Here is an 18,550-nt window from a genome sequence, read left to right as displayed (position 1 = left end):
AGTGTTTCGCAGAGCTTCCCCAATCTCAATAACCAGCCTTCATAAGGGATACCTTCCAGGTAAATGCGCCGGAGTCCATACAAGAAGAAACATCTGTACATTTTATTTTACTCACTCTCCATGGCTAAAAAAAAAATAATAAGAAGACATTCATCCATACATTGTATTGTCCCATGATGAGTAATTGGTTGTTTATCTCAGAATAAAAAGTGTTTTCTCTGGACAACAAGTTTAGTTTTGGGGTAAAGGGATAAATTAATCCATTATCATTGGAAAATAGTAACTAAAATGTGGATTCATCTCAGTTCAAAGTCACTTTATTGATCGCTTACTTTCAGTTTGAGGCACACTCATTGGAACAGGTGCTGAATACAGTATGCAGACATGGCGGCTTCGTTAAGGCAGGGGTTCCCAAACTTTTCAACCCGCGACCCCCAAAATATTGGTGCAGAAGACTCTCAACCCCCACTTTCCCTCAAAGTGATTTAATGTGGCTTCATTTAGCTGGTCTGCAGAAAGTTAGCTTACCTTTATGAGCATGTGGCTGTGTTTCCTGTGCTGTTATGAATTAACTTACTGCTACTGATACTTTTGATACTGAACTGTTCACTAACCCTAAACTTAGGAGCCATGTGGCAAAAAGAAAGGCAGAAAACCCATTACATTTTCTTTTTTCAAGGTTTTATTTCAAATTTTTCCTGTAGATATTTTTTACTTTAATGTGTAAAATGTACTATTTTGAGATAACTTGAAAAAAAAAAAACATTCTGGAAGACATCTCACGACCCCCCAGGGGGTCCCGACCCACACTTTGGGAACCCCTGCGTTAAAGCCCCCCTGCGTTAAAGCCTTCGAAGGCAGTAACACTGAAACTTGTTCCTAACCAGTACGCGCAAAGTCAAACGCGTTTTCCTTCCAGGCTCCCGTAGAGGAAGGACTCAGGGTTTTGGCGCCCGCCCAGTGTTGCAGGCTAGAGATAAAGAACAGGTTGACCGCGTGGTGAAGAGTCATCAGAGGAGCGACGACTCTTGTTTTCAGGGTGTGTGTGTGTGCGTGTGTGTGTGTGTGTATGTACGCAGAAAGTTCATTGGGAGCACAACTTTGTGTACAACTTGGCGTAAATTTCAGTGCTTTCACCAAAACGATCCGGAGGAAGCTGTGCTCTATCGGTTGGACTTCGAGGCGGGCGACGCAGTTTGAGCAGAAAGAGTGAGGCACAACGTTACCAAAACAGTGTTACAAACATTAGCTATAACATTTATTCCTGTTCACGTGAGTACACTATCGGTGTATGCTAACACGTACCGCTGTAATGTGTTTGCATAGTGAACCATCAGCTAGCTAAATGTCCATGCAGGTATTCAATGATTAACTTTTACTATTCGGGCCTTGAAAGGTGGGCTGAGTCTTTTAATAATGGCGCATATGACGTGATCTGTGCTTTTGGAAATGTTAATGTTCCATCAATAACTCGTGCTTTGGTTTGTTTTGTTACACACGCATTGTAACAAACCATGCATCCTATGTGTCTATGTCAAGTTAAGGAAATCACCTTTAACGACCAGGCCCGGAATTATATGAGCTAACGTTAGAGTTAGCATGCAAGCTAATCCGTACAATCAGTATCTTACATTGCTAGATCGAATATGTCTCCTTTTACTGCATATCCATGAGTATGAGTGTGCACCATTACCCAACGCAGTGTTATTATATCTTACTGATTACTAGTTATTCAAATAACATCAAATATCTCCATGTTTCTCTTCCCTTCAACGTCATCTGTAGCTTCGTGGGTCACCACGTCGCCTCCTTTCATTCATTCAGATATTGTGCTTGCTAAAGTTCTCTCTCTCTTTTAGTGCACAACATGGGGAAGAAGCAGAATATGAAGACGAAGAAGGATGCACAGGAGACTCAGGAGGAACCTGAGGAATTCGTCGTGGAGAAAGTGCTCGACCAACGTCTTGTCAACGGGAAAGTAGAGTTCTTCCTGAAGTGGAAAGGATTTACAGAGTGAGTTATCTGGGACAGCTGGAGGTGCTTCCCTGATATGGGGATGTGCTATGCTTTTGTGCACAGTCACTTTATTTGCATAATTAAGCTGCTATTCTCACTTGAAACTGGATTGAGGTTGATGTTTAAAAAGGGCTTTGAGATGTAAATGATGACCCCCTCTTCCTGCTGATTTCAGTGCAGACAACACCTGGGAGCCAGAGGAGAACCTTGACTGTCCGGAGCTGATTTCAGCATTTTTAGAGGCACAGAAGAATGTGAAGGAGAAGCCTGCTCCCGTGAAGAGAAAGGCATCAACAGACGAGCCGGAGACAGAAGCCAAGAAGACAGATGTTGTAAGTTTGATCAGTAGTTTAAAATGCTAATGTGACAGAATTTGGGACAAACAATCAGTAGGATAGTTTTAAATGTTAAAGAACAATGTAAATGGTCATCCAGCACATGTATTAGAATCACAGTGTATGACCAAGCAGCAACCTCTGGTCTAAAAATACGAGTCCAATGCGGAAGTGCCAAAAACTGCAGTTCATTGAGTATCCGCTTGAGGCTGGCTCCGGAAGTACCGGAAACCACATACACACCAATTCAAAAAAGCTGATCTTTACAGCAGAAGTAAACATGTTTACAGCCTGGTACAAAAGACGAGTTTAGTCTGGATAGCTAATTTCTTGATCGGCACACACTGTACGGGGGGTGAATTTTTTCCTAACACAGCAATTTCAAAGATATTGAGATTACGAGTCTTCAATGTAAGGCACAGCTGACTGACAGGTGGGAACACTGTAGCTGTTGGCTAGGAGGCTCAAATCACTCCTTGACGTCACTCGCTCGACAGCAGCAATATGGCTGCCACCGCCTCAAAACAGCGCTTCAGAAACAGATGGGTGACATCACGGATACTACGTCCATATCTTATATAGTCTATGTGTATTACTCAGTGGCTTAACTTGTGAAGGTTGTTTGTTTTTATGTTTTTAGTATGGTAACTGTCAAATATGTTATTGTTATGTAATTTGAAGATTACATAATTTTATATCATTTGGGTACCATAAATCTTAACTGTATGAAAAGCTTATGTTTTTTATGTGCCAGGGCTGTGCTCTCTCACCAACATTCTTGACGAGCTGGATGGAGAGGGCAAGCCCTTGCTAATTTATTGAGGCGTCTCTTTATGACAGATGTTGCACAAATGTTATAGTTTATAACCAGCTTACTTCCTTAAGCAAAGAGCAGCTAGTTCAGATGAATAGAAAAAAACACTGTCCTGGTAATATCCATAGACTGTATAATAAATGGACAGTCACTGTGAGGTCACTCATTTGTTTCTGAAGCTGAGTTTTGAAACCTATTGTCAGCAGTTGCCACATTGGAGATAATAACTTAGGTCAAACTAGCATGAGGTGGAGTTGAGGTAGGCCTTTTCACTAACAGCTACGATGTGCCCGCTTGTCAGTCAAGTCAGCCATGCATAACTAGACAAAACTCTTAAGTTTAATATCCTCAAAAAATAACTTATAGCCCTGCACAGTGTGTGCCAATTGAGAAATGAGCTATTCAGACCCAAACCGTTTTTTTTAACCAGGCTGTAATCATGTTTATTTTTGCTGTAAAGATCATCTTGGTTTCCAGTGCTTCTGCAGCCAGCCCAAAGTGGACGCTCTAGGAGCTGCAGATTTAATACTTCCACATCAACTTCATAACTTTTTATTTTTTGTAAAGTTATATTTTGGGGGGTTTAAACCTTTTTATTTAGAATGAACAGGACAGAGCAGAAAACCAGGAGAGAGAGAGTGGGAGAATGACATGCAGGACAATCCAAACCCTAGGCTAAATCTGCACCCTGGATTCATATTTTAGAGTGTAAACGTTCCTCCAAGGGAATGCATAATGTCTCTCTTACATGTGTGCAAACTACACTGCTGCACAGAGACACTATTTATCCTGCAGCCTAGTCTGGGAAGCACATAGCCCTTTGCGCTTGCTTTCTGAGTTAGATGTTATGTTTGCATTGGTTTAGTGGGCTCAAAAGCCACCTGTAATATAAGCCCGCTGCATATAAATGTCCCAGATATATTTTAGGATTTACAGAAATAAAACAAAATGTGTAAAATGCATTTTCAGAACATTGTTTTTGGGTTGTTTTAAAGTTAGTTAATAAAAAAAAAAAGCGGTGTAAAGATAACAATCTAAGGCAAAGTAAATGTTTTCCGATCTTTGTTAATTTTATGTAGAGCTCCTTTGAGCAAATGTCAAACCGGCAACTTACAAATCTTTGAAGATTCATTGAAGATTTTAAAATGCCTGTTTCTATAGCGCGCTGTCAATTTCTCATCTGACACCTACCCTGCAGTAAGGGTGATGGCCATAGAAAATTACTATCAAATTACATCAATCTTGTCTCTGATGGTCTTGTTTGCTTTTGTAGGTCAGTAAGATTTTTTGGGGGGGGGACATGTTCAAAAGGCCATTTTGGTCCCCTGCAGTTTTTACCATCCAAAAACAATGTTACGCTATAGTAAACAGAGACACGTCAAGCACTAGGACCGAGCAAATAACAGCCGATCGAGCTGAAGCCCATAGACATGCTGAAGCCTGTTTCCCTTAGTTTAGACTGCCCACTAGCTCATCAATTGGCTCTGCCGTTTCTTGTGTGATTGGCCATCCCTGCTGTCACTCCATCTTGCTTGCACACTGGTCTGCTAGTTTCCGAGGAGGAGTCCTTATTAATCTGCCACTGTAAGTTGTCGTTTGTTCTGCCTGGGTTACGTCAGCTAGAGGGATTGTAATATTAGAGGTTTCATTTACATTGACATTTGAATCGGTGTCCATGTGCGTGTGTGTGTATGTGTGTTTGGTAATGGATGTCTAAAAAAAGAAAAGTTGACAAAAGAGACTTCTTTAGAAATCAAAGTGCAAGTTACTCAAAGAAATGCGTTACACCCATCCTGCAACACCTTCACTAGCTCCCAATAAATCAGCATATCCACTTCAAGATCCTCCATCAATTACAAAGCTCTCAATACTCTTGTAAAGTATCATTGAGTTTTATTTAAAGTGCTGATAAATAAAATGTATTATTATTATTAAAAATGTGATTTTATACATCCAAACTCATGATAATTTTGTAACTAAGTTTTTTCCTCTAACTGTATCATCAAAATTGATTATTGTTGCACCCCAAATTTTCCCACTGTTCATGTCATGCATCAATATATTTTTGTCAGATGATGGTTAGTACAGATAAAGAAGGAGATGCAGTAGGAGAGGCTGGAGGAGGGAGAGCAGGAGAGGCTGGAAGAGATGGAGGAGAAGAGGCTGGAGGAGGTAGAGGAGGTAGAGGAGGAGAAGCTAGAGGAGGTAGAGAAGAAGAGGCTGGAGGAGGTAGAGGAGGAGAAGCTAGAGGAGATGGAGGAGAAGCCAGAAGCTCACAGGTGAGGTTGAAAGAATAAACATATATTAGTCATGAGATTAAGGATTGTGAAAAATGCTCAGCTGACCTTATTGACAGGTGGGAACACAGTAGCTGTTGGCTAGGAGGCTCAAAGCCCGCCTCTTTGTCACACTAACTTGACAGAAGTTAGGTTGAGTTCAACATTTCCAATATGGCTCCGACTGACGATTGGCTTCAAAACAGTGCTTCAGAAACAGATGGGTGACGTCACTGATTCTACGTCCATTATTTATACAGTCTATGCCTGGGATACTTATCATGCATGAGCCTTTTGGTCCTGATCCAACATTGTATCTATGTGTTATTAAGATTTAAAGTTTTGGCAGATTGCCAAAATGACCTTCAACTTTGACCACCTGACACAACCACATCCATTGTTGATGAGCAATCCTACCATGGCTTTTCAACTTCAATGTGTCTACTACATGCTGAGCATCGTAGGACTTGATCAGAGAAAAACCCTTGGACTAGTTTCTTATTCGTAACCTAGCGAATCAGGTGTCAGAATTTGAAATCAAAACGGCTGACTTCCTGTTTGGATTTCTCCAGGACAATAAGAGGCTTATTTGTATGTCTTGATATGATACATTTGCCTATACATTGTCATGCATGTAGGTTGAACTGTCTTAATGGACTAAAATTTCAAAATGTAAGGTGGCGCTATTGAGACATTTTTTGTCCACGCTGTCACTTCTGTGTAATGTTTATGCAGCCTAGAGAAAAAAAGTAGCAGGAAAAAAAAAAAGGAAATAGTAGGACCCAAAATCTCATTGGTCCCAAATTTACATGAAACAATTTACTTATGTGTTCTGTTGTAACTACTTACAGGCAGAGAAACCACGAGGATTTGCCAGGAATCTTGAACCAGAACGGATCATTGGTGCAACAGACAGCAGCGGGGAGTTGATGTTCTTGATGAAATGGTGAGCACAGAAGTTGTCAATCTTTTATTTGCATAAAGCTCACACTGTTATCTTCCTAAAAATAAGGTGTCATCTCTCTCTGAATATCAAAGATCCCGTTAGTTAATAAATTATTCCTTGTTATGATAATTGTGCTTTAGTGTAACTATAAGGAGAGGCAAAATGTACATTTAGCTGTTGCTGTTTCTGATTTCCTTCATTTTAAGTCAACACTAATGTGATATGATCAATAATAGATCTGGAGTAGATGTACCAAACTTGCTGTAAAAAAAATAAATTCTGTGCTTTATTTTGTTCAGGAAAGATTCTGATGAAGCAGATTTGGTCCCGGCCCGAGAGGCCAACACCCGCTGCCCCCAGGTGGTCATTTCTTTCTATGAGGAGAGGCTGACATGGCACGCCTGTCCAGAGGATGAAGCTCAGTAGGACTGTCCCCCTTGGTTCTGCAGTTCCTTGCATCACCACTTCCCTTTTCCTCAGGACTGATTTGTCTACTCTGGCTTGCCCTCTAGTTTTAGTGATCTTAGTTTTATTTCAAAGATGTTTCAACCCTCGCATTGTTCAGCAGTCAAGGAGAGCTTTGTTCTAGTTCATATGATCTGGATGGATCATTAAGAGAGCAGGTGATGGTTTTGTGACCTTTGTCTTCCAGTAGCATTATGTTTGATGTGAAGGAAGTTTAGTTAAACTATACGCTTTAATAGAAACCACCAAGGTCCATATTAATACACAAATAAGTTATGTAAATTCTAAATTTGTCAGTTAAACTGTTGACCACCTCCAGGACCGTCTGAATCAGTCTCCTGCATGAGATGGATTTTTTTCTTTTTACTCTTGTTCTACTGTTTTGTTCTCAAAGTGAATTTTGTATAATCAGCTTGTAAATATAATTTGAAGTTCTAATAAAGGTTTATGTGACCAAATTACACGCTCTGAACTGTGTAGACTGTTAACACTAAACTATAAAAATCAGACTAAAATAGAGACCAAATGTTGATCTAGGTTGTAATTTCTTAAAAGATTTTCGTACATAAATGTGCCACAGCTGAAAATGTGAAACAACAAAGCACACATATTGAAATGATTAAATAGTGTCAAAGTGCAACATCTGTGATAACGGATTCCCCAATGTATTTACATGTTGCATGTTTCCAGGAGAATGCTTTCAAGGTTTCTTTTTTCTTACTGCTGTAGTTCTGTTCATTTCGGCGCTGTCTGGCAATCCAGAAACATATTTACGTGCTTGTTTTAGATTTTGGATTATAACCATGCAGATGTTGATATTGCTATATGATGTTTTGAGGCAATTTTAAGCAGACTGTGGAGCTCTACTTCATCTTTGAACTTAAACATAAATGATTTCTACTCTTTGTTTCCAGCACATAATTGGGTCTGATCATTTTAGAAAAAAGCTGCTTCTGTTCTGAGTCACAATGATTCCAATGAAAATCACTGTGTGGTGATCACAGAACACAAAAAACCCTTCCCTGTTAGTTTTTTTATTTTTGAAACTGGGCACACTGAACATGTTCAGAGCTGTTCTTTGGTATACAGTCCTGCTCACCATTATTGGCACCCCTTATTTTATGCATAACCTCTACAATATCTTCAGAAAGAAATGAAAATGTACCAAATTTATATTATCAAAATCTTTTAATTGGAGGTCCAAAGTACTTTAACAAAGAAAATAGTTGTTTCAAATTAAATATGGTAATTTCAAAGAAGAAACAGAAAAAACAGCATGTGCAGCAATAATGGCACCCCTCTTTAATATTTGGTTGTACACCCTTTGGCAGTGCTGACAGCCTCCAAACATTTCTTGTAGCCATCTATAAGCTTCTTGCACTTCTCAGCTGGTATTTTCTCCCACTCTTTCTTTGCAAATTGTTCAAGCTCTTGAACTTTTGTAAGTTTCTTTTCCCCAATGGCAGATTTTAGCTCAAACCAAAGATTTTCAATCGGATTGAGATCAGGACTCATTGCTGGCCATTTTGAAACAGTCCATTTTTTCCTTTTTAACCATTCCTGCGTGCTTTTGGATGTGTGCTTTGGGTCTTTGTCTTGCTGGAGGACCCATGATCTTCGACTCATACCAAGTTTTCTTACACTGGGTAGGACATTTCACTCTAAAATGTCTTGATAATTCTCTGATTTCATGATTCCTGTGATACGGTCAAGGCCTCCAGTACCAGATGCAGCAAAGCAGCCCCACAGCATTATGGATTCTCCTCCATGCTTAACAGTTGGTAGGGTGTTCCCTTCCTTGTAGCCTTCATTGCGCCATCTGTAAACAAACTGTTGGTGTGCATTGCCAAAAAGCTCTATTTTTGTTTCATCTGTCCACAGAACATTTTCATAGAAGGATTGTGGTTTGTTCAGGTACTCTTTGGCAAAGATTAGTCATTCTTTTGTATGTCTTTTCCTCAGCAATGGTGTCTTCCTTGGCCTTCGCCCATGCAGCCCTGTTTGGTTTAGTGTGGAGCGTATGGTACTTGTTGAAACCATGACCCCAGACTGTTCCAGGTTGGCCTTCGGGTCTTTGGATGTTTGACGTGGGGTTTTTTCTTTTTTCTATTATTTGCACCAACCCTTGAAGACTTCTCTCATCAATTTTTCTCTTCCCCCCATGTCCAGGGAGGTTCTTGACAGTTCCATGCTTGGCAAGCTTCTTAATAACATTACGCACAGTTGAAACAGGGATACCAAGGTCTTTAGAGATTACCGTATACCCTTTGGAGGTCTTGTGTTTGTTAATTATCGCACTTCTGATGTCCTCAGACAGCTCCTTTGCCTTCACCATTGTGACAAAGGAACAGGGGACAACAGATGGCTTTTTAAAAACAAGGAAGTCATCATTCATTGGCTAATTCATGTCACATGGGCACAGACAATTTATCCCAGGTGATTCTCATTTGTAATTTACAACAGGTGAGTCACAATGTGTTCCCATACTGAATTACAGGAAAGGGTGCCAATACCAGTGACACAGCAAGCCTTAAGTTTTTCATATTTTTCCTCCCATTGTTTATTGTTTTACATTGTTGTTTATCATTTGCTTTTTTGTATCAACCACAAGTTCTCTATAGAAAAAAAATGTTTAACTTGATTTATTTTTTTCAGAAGATATTCCACATTATGTACTTAAACTTCATGGGTGACAATAATGGTGAGCAGGACTGTATACTCCTGTTTGGATATATTTAGGTTTGAAAGACTCCAATTTTCACTAAATTTAGTCTTGAATTAGCAGTCCAGGTGCACCTAAAGAAAAGTATAGGGTCAATATGATTAATGGCTTCAGTTTATGATGAGAGCAAGTCCTTCTTTTAAGATTTGATTTATTTTTCCATTTTAGAACGAAATGTCCTTCAGCATTTGTTTTACCAGAGTAAATCATTCTCACCCATATTATTCTTAGTGACACCCTCTTACACCATTAAGCACAATACTTACCAGTATTATGAGAAGAGCTCAGCAGTTTTGTGTGTCTCCCTGGACTTGTCGCCAGATGGCAGGTCTTTGCAGCAGTTGAACGTAGTCTTGTGACTGGCATTAGGGCATGGGAGATGGACTTTGGACCCCTGAGCATTAGTGTGTTATTACTTTAGGCTTTTATTGTTAAAGGGGAAAAAAGCTGACAAGTCTGTTCAACCAAAGCAAGAGCTGGCAATTATTTTCTCACCGAACTGTTCCAAAAAGGATGATGAATGAACCAACTGTTCTGAAAATGATAATGCCAAAATGCTAGTGGGAGTACTGCGGTGGCAAGAACGCTACACTAAATCTTAGTTTTTTATCGGGATTTGGAGTTTAACAGTTGAAAAAAGTGCACAGGAACAAAATCCCAATTCTACTTATGTGTGAAAGAGCTACATCAGCTTCTGTATGTCCACCTTGTCTTCTCAGCTGTAACTGGGCTGAAATACAGATGACCTGCAGGTACATGTGAAAATCTTCCAGCAGCTCTTCTCACATTTCATTGGTCATGTTTGAACTCGTACACCTTGATTAAATCAAACCTCTTATCAGTGCAGCACAGTCACCCCCTGTATGCAAAGCTCAGAACATCTGAGCACAAATATCACCTGTACAATAGAAGAAGAGTGGACACATGAACACACTAGAGTTACAAAGTACATTTTTGTCAATATTACTGGATTTTCTTTATATGGTTGCAAGATATTAAAAAAGAGGAACTTTAGATTAATTCGTAACACAATGGCAGCACTGGGATGTCTGTAATATAAAACAAAACCTCACTGACAGCAATTTTAATATGAACGGGGAAAATGACTGGATGGACATCCCAGAATGTATTACTACATTGTAATCTGTAACTTTGTTTGTACAGCGCATTAGTTGTCTGTTGTCCAGATCATGCAGCCCTTCCTTGTGTTTTCCTCAGCACTTTTTCTATAGCACTAATCAGCCATAACTACACAAACAGATTATAGGCTTTAAACCTAAGGACAACTCTCCTCCAGTAGCCAAACATGATAGCTGAAAGTGAGTAAAAGCCACTAAGAAACCTCCTATTGCTGACATGACTAAAGATAAGGGGATACCTTTATATGCAAATTAGGTGGGTATATCCACCCCCAAGAGCTCCACTTTAGGCACAAGAGTATCTATAAAAGGTCACAGGAGTTGTGTTTAATTCCACAGCTTGACTGGAGGATTTGGAATAGACTCTCTCATCAAGGTATGCACTTTCATACATAACTTTAAATCTAAGTTGTATGGCAGGTAATCTGTGCACAATGGCTAATATTGTTCTTTCCATTGTAGCTTTACTGTCTGGTTTGTTTTGGAATTTACAAACATTTCCCTTGCATTCTCTGCTTTGTTTACAGCTTGGTGAAAGAGTAAAAGCTAGTTATAGCAGAATAAACTTTTGTCAGTGTGCATATCAGATAACAAAACAGCTTGAATGAATGCTAAAGTAAGATTGAAATAGTTAAAATCCTGCAATTGTAAAAATCCTGTGTGTAGTTTAATAGAACATTAATACAGTGATCGCAGAATATCCCTAAATCCGCTTAAGACCTGTTGCTGCTTAACTGTTTCATTCACAGTAACCTCTTTTTCTCTATGGGAAATGCTTACTCTGCCTGTGCAGAGTCAAAAATGTACCTCAACAAAAAATGTCACTCTGCATAGCTGCAAAAATCCCTGTGCATTTTTGAATGCCATCAGGTGATAATCAGAGTATTATTCATTCTTTGTGTCAGGTTTATGGGTTGCACTGCTTTTTCTGTTGTGTTAATGTGTTACTGTTGTGGATGACCTGAGCTCCACTCATGTTTCACACATTTTGGTTATGGGCAGCTAATTTACATTTAATAACTTATTTACATGATCTCTTGTTTTTTTCTTATGGGGGCATGTGAACAACATTGTTGTGGAGGTCACACAATGGAACATTGAATTGGAATAGATGGGGTTAATCAGTACCGGGTACTTTATGAATAAGAAAAATATATTTGATAATAATACAATATACACAGAAAAGCATGAAGTCATAGCTAACACAAAAAAAATCTTGCTACTTCTGCCACAGACCAGCTACTTTGTAGTATTCACATTTATCAGTATGTTTTGATTTGCACTAAAATCAGTTTGTTGACAGTCACTGTGGTGGAATGGTTGATTGATCAACCTAGACAAAAAGATTGTTACTTGTAATGTAAGTTACAACTAGCTATATGCTGAGTGATAGACATGCAAAAGTCCAAGTGATGTTGTACTCTATATCAGCACTCATGAAATGCCTCTTGTCCAATAAAGTCATTTGGTTTCAAAGATATGTTGTGACACACTCACAGAGGGTACAGATTACTGCCAGTTCAAAATGCATTTGGTGAAATTCCTTGTCTTGTCTTATGGTTTGTTGTTAATATTTTTGTAGGAGTCATAACATTGATTAATGAAGGAATCAATCAGAAAGAATTTTATTCACAATGTATCTCAAGAATACAAAGAATTTGACTCCGGTATTTTTGTGTACTCCCTACAAACCTAAATAGACAGACACTAAAAATCAAGTACTAATAAAAAAAAATATGCTTTATTTTATATATTGAATATTGATTTATTTTTGTTTTTTTTATTGAATTTAAGAAAAAGTCAGTAGTTTCTTTTTTCCCCATTTTAAAAATGATTTTATATATTAAGCTAGTCAGACATGTATTCCTTGATATTAGATTGTATTTGAATTTATCAAAGTATTCCGTCCATAACACAAGCCTAGTTGACCTAACAGTCGTTGAATTCAAGGTATACTGAGGCCTCAGAAATACTGGGCACTAGCAAGTCAGGTTATTGACTTTACTCCAGATTTGTTGTTAATAGTGGGCATTATATGTTTTCCCGGCATATATACTAATTTAGATACATGTTAGAAACCTATTTTACGAACATTTTTTATAACTCACAAATGGGCGAAGATTTTATCAACTTCTGAACACAACATCCACTCACAAGAAAGAAATGGCCTGAATTCAGGAAGGATTTTTTAAACCTTCTGATTGATACCTAGGCTATGGCAGGTAACCCTTAATATGCAATTTAATGATAACGAGGCAGGAGCAACTACATTGTTTTATTACAATAGCCTTTTATTTGTGACCTTTAACTCATCTCAACAGCAGTACCAGCCACCCATCCTGTGCCTTACCACGGCATCACTGTTATTATCCCGCCTTCTCCCAACAGGTGAAACCATTTAAACTAATCACACCCGTTGAATTAATTCACGACAGGTGCACAGCACGGATCCTGCTCGCAAATCTATCTGAAAAGGGAAACCATTGTCTCTATGTGAGGCTAGATTGAAAAAAATACTACTAATTTTATTACGACTTTTTATTTTGTTTATATCTTTTATAACGACATGGTTTTCCCTGAGCAGAGAAGGCGTGAACTATTACAGAGGCAGAGGTCACACTAAGCAGCAAGCAGTTTGTATTAGCAGACGGCTTCAGCATTAAGTGGTTCAGTCTAGGGCAGCTCAAGTCTCTCCAACCACACCGCTGAGGAGCTTGTGGTGGTTTTCCAAACACCACTACGGGCCACTGCTCCAGTTGTGAAAACGGACAAGGTAGGATAAAATGAAGGCTGAATTTTGAGCTGTGGAGTTGCAGGACTGTCCTGCAGTTTATAATCGCAGTTTTTTTTTTAACAAAGGCGGAGGAAACATTGTGCTTCATAGCCTTTTTTCTGCCGTCAGCATGTCTACAGCAGTTTTCTTGCTGCAATCATTGACAGAGATTTATACTAAGAACATTTCCTCGAATAGTAGCGACGCATTTATCATTTACTTTAGTTTTAATACTGTTATATAAGCCCTTAAAAAAACAATAATCCTATACTTTATTTAGATTAGATAGTCGAAATGCTGACTCTGAGTAGATGTTGAATTTATCCTGGATTCTACACATCCTACCCGTTTCCAACCCGAAGAGCAAAAAAGATGGAATCCACTTTGTTACAACTTGGTGTTTTGCACCTACTTTTCATACTTTCTCCCTTTTTATCAAAGTGCTTTAATGATGGTAACTCTTATTTGCTCCATATAATGGAACTTGCAGAAACCTCATGTTATTCAAAGGGTCAGAGATGTTTGCTTCACTGTCACTCATTGAGTTTCCTGAAGGACTTTGTTTTGTTTGTTGCCTTCTTATTGACAAGCTTTGCTTGGATACAGCACTTGTAAACAGGTTGGTAATGTAGCATTTTTTCCCCCATGTATCTGCCATCATTTATTTTGTCATTACACTCTGCTGACATAGTTTTCATATGCTGAATTGACTTTACCACAGCCTAAGGAACATCCATGTCATATTTGAAATAGAACAGCAAATACAGGCTGTATAAAAAGTGTTAGAAGATGCAAAAAATTGAACATATGAGATTAAGCCCTGGTTATATAGGCCATGCAATTGAGTCAGATGAAGTCCCAGTTGGTTGTTAGCTTCCCTCAGATTATTTGTGTCAGGGGGAGGCTGTGAGATTAACCGGAACATGAAGACAAAGGAACTGTCAGTTACAACTGAAATCAAGCTGCCATATTTTTAAATCCCTAAATCATATCAGCATTGCATTATTGAATAATTAGGGGGAGAAAAGTTAAGATTATAAGGTATCTGCCTGGCTGGGGCCCTGCAATGTAACATATGGGATAGTGAAGTAAAGGGCCTAATGTTGTTTTTACTTGTAGCCCTGCATCCTTATTGATCGCTCTTCAGAGTACTGCATCTCCTGTTATCTTGTTGGAATATCAATTGTCTTATGTTGAAACTCATCCATAATAATGTTTAGATATTTTTTCTCAGCCGGAGCTACAACCTTTGGGCTGTCCATCAGTACAATAGCTTTATTAATTCAGAGAATGGCCAAAGAGCTGGCTGACCTGTTGTGTGCCAGAGAATGCTTTCCAATTGTTCCAGGCTGTATTTGTGTGCATGTGTCGGTCTCTAAGGTTCCTTAAAGTCTTCACAAGCTAAGTCCTCCATCCTTGCCCATTTTTATTCCACATCAGCTCTAAATGTCTGCTCTTTTGAGTTCATAAAGTAATCCCCAGCCGGGCATGGGTTTTGCAAAACAGATCTAGCATTGAAAAAAAATGGACTTTGACTGCTGGAATGGTTATAACTGTAAAATGTACCCACATTTCATTTGATTGAGCCAAAAAAATTTTTGTCAAAATGTCTGGTGTATAGTCATCTGTAACTACTGGTATTTTTTGCTGCTGCATGACGCTTGTAATTCTGAAAATTCACTGCAACTGTATGTGTTTGTCTCTCTCCATTGCAGGTTTTTGTGATGAGTATGGACAGTATTCTGGAAGGTCTCTCAAAAACTGTAGGTAGTCAACCCGCATATCTTTATTGTTGGTCTCATTTGTGTGTCTGATATTTTGGTGCACTTTCACAAAGTTCTGACAGCACTACAAATACTTTCTATTCATCTTTGTAAGAGAAACGATGTATTTTATTTTGTAGGAGTTCATCAGCATTTGTGTCCGAGACCCTAGGCTTGTTAAAGATGACTTCTGGCATACACACATTGACTATGAGATCTGTGTACATGTAAGCACTTGTGGAAAATTGCTCAAATTTTCTGTTATTAATATTTTTAATTTGAAGTATTTGAGTCCACTTCATTGATTTCTCTCTTTTTAGACAAACAGCATGTGTTTTCGAAAGAAAACTTCCTGTGTAAGACGGCGTTACAGTGAGTTTGTCTGGCTGCGCAATTGTCTGGAGCAGAATGCCCTGATCATGTACGTCCACAAGTTCTTAACCAAGATCCATATTTCAGTGACATGCATTATTTCACTATTGCATGCAATAAGTGAAAAATTTTTTGTTGCTGTGTTTTCAGAAAATTACCCAAGTTGCCGCCCTGGAACCCTTTCATCAGTATGAGGAACAAGGACCAGGTTTCCCACAGGATGCAGGGCCTACAGGAGTTCTTAGAATAGTGAGTGGCTGTGCAGCTTTAACAATGGCAGTAATCAAATAATAGCATTGCCACCTAGTGGTATTACTTTAAAATCCACCTGACAGCCGTAAGAAATAAAATGTTGAGAGCAAGATTTCTCATGACCGATGACCTTGTTACACACTATTTCAAATGTCATTGTTATGCAACATCCTTTCCTCTCCAGTGTTCTTCATACACCTCTGCTGTTATCGGACAGTCGACTTCATCTGTTTCTCCAGTCTGACCTGAACATGAGGAGGATGGAGAGGTGTGCTCGTGGTAAAACCAAGTATACTGTGGCTGAAGCCGTCCAGCGCTCCAGCAGCATCAGCTACGTCAGCAGGCTAGAGGAGAAGTCGTCCTCCTGTGACTCTGACTGTGAGAGGTAGACTTCAGACAGACGATTTACCCGATCTACCCCCCCCCCCCCCCCCCAACAAAAAAGTAATTTTTTTTAATGACCCCTCACCCTATCTTTTCTTACCTCAACAGCTCTTCATCATCAGGCTTTGGAATGAGTGTGGACACACCACCACGAGGAAGCCCCCTCTCCTTCTTGGAGTCCTCTGACAGAGACCCGGAACTGTGCAGCTGCCTTTCACAGTCCCAAATCCCCGTTCAGTGCGTCCTGAAGAACGGCAGCTTTACCTGACCACGTCCTCTGTTCGAACTGTAGTCAGTCATGTATCATCCTGTTTGATACTCAGTGGAACCCTTGCTTTTCTTAATCAACTTACAAAGAGAAAAATGCTTTATTTTACTTCTGTTAGCAGGGTTATTCTCAGAAATGTCTTGTTTTAATTATTTGCTTTGGTTTTCTCTGAAAGCAGTGCTGTGGTTATTTAATTCAGAGTGCACCACAAAAATACTCCTATTTTAAAAATGTATAGTAAACTTAAATTTATAATTTAGTTCTTAAATATTTACCCTGTATGCTTTTTTTATCTGTTTTGGGGCTGTGCTGTGGTTGGTGAAGAATGTGTTTGAATGAGAGATTTTTTAGAAAAATATTTGAGAATACTTCTATGATTTGTTAATGATGAATAAATGGTCCTTTTTTATAATGAAAAAAAAAATACTCTTCTTTGGTATGTTTATAATAACACATTTTTAACAATAAAATTAGACCACTACTGACTTCACTTTAGCTGTGCTTTAATATGTACTTCTGAATAAGTGCAACAGTCATGTATTGCTGTTTTCACCCCAGTAGAGGGAGTGTAGACATCATAGGACTTTGAGTAAATGCAGTAGTGGGATATAGGTCTACAGTGCTGTAAGATGAGATTCAGTGTATTTCTATAAGGGCCAAATGTGCACCATTTGTTATCTTAGTCATAAGATCTAATTATAGTTCTTTATTGTGCAGTGCAAGACTTTGATGCCTTTTGAATATTTGATTCCCATGTGATGCCACCTTCTTGTGAACTGACATACTTAAGCAATACTGTTATTTGGATGGGGAAACAAAACATATTGACTTAAGCATTTGCAGACTGTATCGCAGGTATGCTTAGTTGCTTGTTCATGAGTAAGCAAAAGCTTAAGTAAAAGCAGTCAAACCGCTCTGGAATAATTCTCCCCTGTTGTGAAGTTCTAAGTCCACTTTGTGTGAAAGTGTTATGAAGAGGTTTTACAGCAAAGCTTTGTTCAAAAAAGACTGAGGAAAAAATATCAAAGTTGCCCAATACCTACATTTTAAACAGAGCTGAAAAATAACCTTGAAGATTTATTTCAGGGTCATTCCACCAACCCAAATCTGTCTACTGAGTGGGCAAAGAGTGGACTTGATGTGTAAAAGCTGAACATTGTACAGATGCGGTGTCCTGAAAAAGCTGTATCTCTCTTAAAACAGGTGTTGGCAGATAAGTGCATGTGCTTGTTTGATTTGAAGAATCATAAATGTTGTGATTTTGACAAGAGGAGGCCCAGGTCACATTTCAGTCTCTTGTCACTACTTTCCCAGGTGAGAGGGTTTAATTAAAGGAAGATGACAAATTAATTTAACAATAAAGAAAGCTCTTGGGAATCACCTGCAAGGAAGTAAGACAGCAAGCTGTGTGTGTGTGTGTGTGTGTGTGTGTGTGTGTGTGTGTGTGTGTGTGTGTGTGTGTGTGTGTGTGTGTGTGTGTGTGTGTGTGTGTGTGTGTGTGTGTGTGTGTGTGTGTGTGTGTGTGTGTGTGTGTTCCAGAGATGTGGTTGGATGTGCAGAAGTGCTGGACAGCCCTATAAATTGAAAGCTGATGAAGGAAGCGAATGCTCATTAAAGGAGACAGTGCCCCCCCCCACCTCCAACAGCTGAGTTGACGTGGGTCGGCCCCACAGTAAACCTGGCCTGTCCCGTGTCTCTGTCCTCTTCTCTCCTTCCCCTGGATGGTGCTGTCTCCCCTGTGCACATGGACCATAATGTAGCTGTCAGTGACTTCACACAGAAGCCACAGAGCTGTACTCACAGGCAAACACAGACAGGGACACATACATATACACAGTGGCATGTCAGGAAACACACATACACACACTCTGGTGGAAAAGATGTGGATGAATGAACATTTTCTCTTTTCCTCATCCACTGTCATTTTTTGAGTCCCTCTGGTTTGTGGTTGGTGCTCTCCATCTCTGTTTGCTGTTAAGGTTGACCTTATCAACGCGCCCCATGACAGGAATACAGCGCGACACA

General features: G+C 39.2%; 2 protein-coding genes across 7 annotated transcripts; both read left to right on the top strand.

Moving 5' to 3' along the window:
* Nucleotides 1–870: 870 nt before the first annotated feature.
* Nucleotides 871–7,313, top strand: cbx3a (chromobox homolog 3a (HP1 gamma homolog, Drosophila)). Of its 6 annotated transcripts, none has more exons than XM_034704692.1 (6): nt 871–1,039; nt 1,860–2,013; nt 2,192–2,348; nt 5,238–5,444; nt 6,293–6,387; nt 6,687–7,313. In XM_034704692.1, exons 2-6 carry the CDS (start codon nt 1,868–1,870, stop codon nt 6,811–6,813), a joined length of 732 nt encoding a protein of 243 aa, XP_034560583.1. In that variant the 5' UTR covers nt 871–1,039; nt 1,860–1,867; the 3' UTR covers nt 6,814–7,313. The 6 variants fall into 6 exon arrangements, with proteins under 6 accessions (XP_034560583.1, XP_034560582.1, XP_034560581.1 ...); XM_034704691.1 differs by having other exon boundaries at nt 871–1,209; XM_034704690.1 differs by having other exon boundaries at nt 871–1,272.
* A 5,823-nt stretch (nt 7,314–13,136) lies between these two features.
* Nucleotides 13,137–16,949, top strand: snx10a (sorting nexin 10a). The gene is made up of 7 exons (XM_034704798.1): nt 13,137–13,486; nt 15,202–15,249; nt 15,390–15,476; nt 15,570–15,670; nt 15,772–15,870; nt 16,058–16,258; nt 16,366–16,949. The coding sequence occupies exons 2-7, from the start codon at nt 15,211–15,213 to the stop codon at nt 16,523–16,525; spliced, it is 687 nt and encodes a 228-aa protein (XP_034560689.1). The 5' UTR covers nt 13,137–13,486; nt 15,202–15,210; the 3' UTR covers nt 16,526–16,949.
* The last annotated feature ends 1,601 nt before the right edge of the window (nt 16,950–18,550 follow it).

Source organism: Notolabrus celidotus, chromosome 16 (assembly GCF_009762535.1).
Source record: "Notolabrus celidotus isolate fNotCel1 chromosome 16, fNotCel1.pri, whole genome shotgun sequence".
Classification (NCBI taxonomy): Eukaryota; Metazoa; Chordata; class Actinopteri; order Labriformes; family Labridae; genus Notolabrus; species Notolabrus celidotus.
Note: the sequence above shows the minus strand (reverse complement) of the source record. Positions and strands in the feature narration are given on the sequence as shown.

Bases quoted from the DNA above. Each gene is read 5' to 3' on its own strand.
- snx10a (XM_034704798.1), top strand. From the start codon at position 15,211: ATGAGTATGGACAGTATTCTGGAAGGTCTCTCAAAAACT. The intron at 15,250-15,389 runs GTAGGTAGTCAA...TTTATTTTGTAG, and splicing joins TGGAAGGTCTCTCAAAAACT to GAGTTCATCAGCATTTGTGT. The intron at 15,477-15,569 runs GTAAGCACTTGT...CTCTCTTTTTAG, and splicing joins ACTATGAGATCTGTGTACAT to ACAAACAGCATGTGTTTTCG.
- cbx3a (XM_034704691.1), top strand. The intron at 2,349-5,237 runs GTAAGTTTGATC...TATTTTTGTCAG, and splicing joins AAGCCAAGAAGACAGATGTT to ATGATGGTTAGTACAGATAA. The intron at 5,445-6,292 runs GTGAGGTTGAAA...AACTACTTACAG, and splicing joins GAGAAGCCAGAAGCTCACAG to GCAGAGAAACCACGAGGATT.